General features: G+C 55.5%; 1 protein-coding gene across 1 annotated transcript in view; it reads right to left on the bottom strand.

The window, feature by feature from the left end:
• Window positions 1–873: 873 nt before the first annotated feature.
• Window positions 874–2,270, bottom strand: part of NKX2-2 (NK2 homeobox 2) — a 1,781-nt gene continuing 384 nt past the window's right edge. Inside the window, exon 2 of the mRNA XM_006921546.1 lies at window positions 874–1,456. Within this exon, the coding sequence (XP_006921608.1) occupies window positions 894–1,456 (563 nt within the window). The 3' untranslated portion in view covers window positions 874–893. The remainder of the gene's footprint in view (window positions 1,457–2,270) is intronic.

Genomic DNA, 2,270 nt, shown 5'->3' with positions numbered 1-2,270 from the left:
CACAGGATTTTTATTAAAATTCTTATTTAAAAAATCGAAAGCTTTCAGCGTCCGGCGCTCTTGGGGAACCACACGGAACCGCTGAGATTCAAGCACCGGGGCTCAGGACCCGGATAATGGGGCAGGGGGCTTCGTGCCCACAATATTTTTCCTTTTTCATATTTGAGAAATGTTTGCACTGAACAAAATAAAAAATGAAAAGGAGAAAGCAGGGCCAATCAAACATAAGCAAACCAAAACAAACCACGAAGAAAGGAACCGGGCCTCAAGGGAGAACAAGCCCATCCTGAAGGTCATTTTGGCAACAATCACCACCGATATTTACAACGAAAAGCGAAATCTGTCACCAGTTGTCAGAACGTTTACATGGCCATAAATATTTAGCATTTTTTTTTATAAAAAAGGAGAAAAACCCTTTATATTTTTTTAAAGTGTTCTCCACTTGCTTTAGAAGAAGACAGTTGACTATCGCTACTCACACAAACATATTTTACAAAATCCACAAAAGCAGGAGGGGGGGTGGTCCTCTTCTTGTTCTCAAGTGAGGACGTTAACGCTGGGACGATTTGGTCCCCCCGGGGAGAGGCAAAGAAGCAAAGCTGCGCAAACATTCTGTAAACAAGGCTTATAGTTCAGCCCTCTCCAAAGGTTCAAAAGGGAGAGGGAAGGGGCAGCGCTGGGTGGATGGAATCAGCCACGCCAAGGAGGCGCAGGCAACCTCCCGGCGCCTCCCCAACGGAGCCGAGAATCAACTCGACTCCACGATAATAATTATAATAATAATAATAATAACCACCATAAGGACTAAGTCCTCTTCTCTGCCGCCATCGCCGCCGCCGCCGCCGCCGGGGTGGGGCCTGGGCTTGGGGCCGCGAGTCTCGGAGGGGCGGCGCTCACCAAGTCCACTGCTGGGCCTGGACCAGGGGGTGTGCTGTCGGGTACTGGGGGGTGCCTGCCGAGCTGTACTGGGCGTTGTACTGCATGTGTTGCAGAGACTGCGCGCTGTAAGCCGAAAAGGGGATGCCCGCCTGGAAGGTGGCAGCTGCCAGGTCCTGGGCTTTGAGCGCGTGGCACGGTTTGCCGTCCCTGACCAAAACGGGCACGGCCACCCGGCGCGGCGAGGGCAAGGGCGTCACCTCCATACCTTTCTCAGCCCGAGCTCGCTTCATCTTGTAGCGGTGGTTCTGGAACCAGATTTTGACTTGCGTGGGAGTGAGGCGGATGAGACTGGCCAGGTGCTCGCGCTCGGGCGCCGACAGGTACCGCTGCTGCCGGAAGCGTCGCTCCAGCTCGTAGGTCTGCGCTTTGGAGAAGAGCACCCGCCGCTTCCGCTTCTTGCCCGCGTCCCCCGCGCCGCCTGGTGTCTCCTTGTCATTGTCCGGTGACTCGTCAGCCGAGGGCTCCGGAGACTTGGAGCTCGAGTCCTGGGGCGCCGCGCTAGCTGCCAGCCCGTGCACTGCCGGAGAGAGAAGCACGTCAGGTGCCTGGAGGCCGCGCGCCAACTGGGCCAGACCCTGCGCACCTAGATCTTCCGTGCGCCGTCCGCCCCCACCGCAACCCGACCTCACTGTCTTCGCCTTGCCCCCTGCCCCGCTCCACTCCTAACGAAGCACTCAGTGTCCCCCTGGGGAAAGAGGGGAAGCAACAGGAGTGGGGACTCGGGGCTCGTGTTTCTGGGGGTTCACACAGTGTGGGTGAGTATTTGGGGGCAGTGGCGCTGGAAGAATATCATCTTGGGTTAAGGGCTTCGGCCCCCTTAAGCAGTTTCCTTTCCGGAGAGACGTGGGCAGATTTTTAAAAGAAAAACCCTACAATCCCGGCATTGATCGGCTCGGCCATTTAAGGCAGGTTGTGGGGGACTTTCGTTTTTTGCCTTTAGACTTTTTTGACACCCTCCGCATCACACAAAGCATCCTCTATGATCGTTCAGGGGGCAGGGTGAGCTATTTATACCCGGGCCACCGGGAGCCTCCCCCACCCTCTACCCGTACCCGAGTCTTTCTGGCTCGCTCCAGTGCTCCAGGCCAGTCCCTCCCGGCTGTCGGAATGAGGGGGGCCGCGGAGGAGGGGGACCACAACGGGAGCCACCAGTCCCGGTTGACTTCTGTAACCAGCCTCGGGAGGTATTCCCCTCCTCTTAATTTCTCTTTGAAAAAATATCTGAGACCAAGTCCTTTTCTAGGACTAGAAGCGCTTGACAAGGAAGAAAGAGTTAGGGCATCATAAACAAGTGTTAAAAATCTTTCTAGGGGCTCAGGGTGAGAGATCTG

Source organism: Pteropus alecto, unplaced genomic scaffold (assembly GCF_000325575.1).
Source record: "Pteropus alecto unplaced genomic scaffold, ASM32557v1 scaffold45, whole genome shotgun sequence".
Classification (NCBI taxonomy): domain Eukaryota; kingdom Metazoa; phylum Chordata; class Mammalia; order Chiroptera; family Pteropodidae; genus Pteropus; species Pteropus alecto.
Note: the sequence above shows the minus strand (reverse complement) of the source record. Positions and strands in the feature narration are given on the sequence as shown.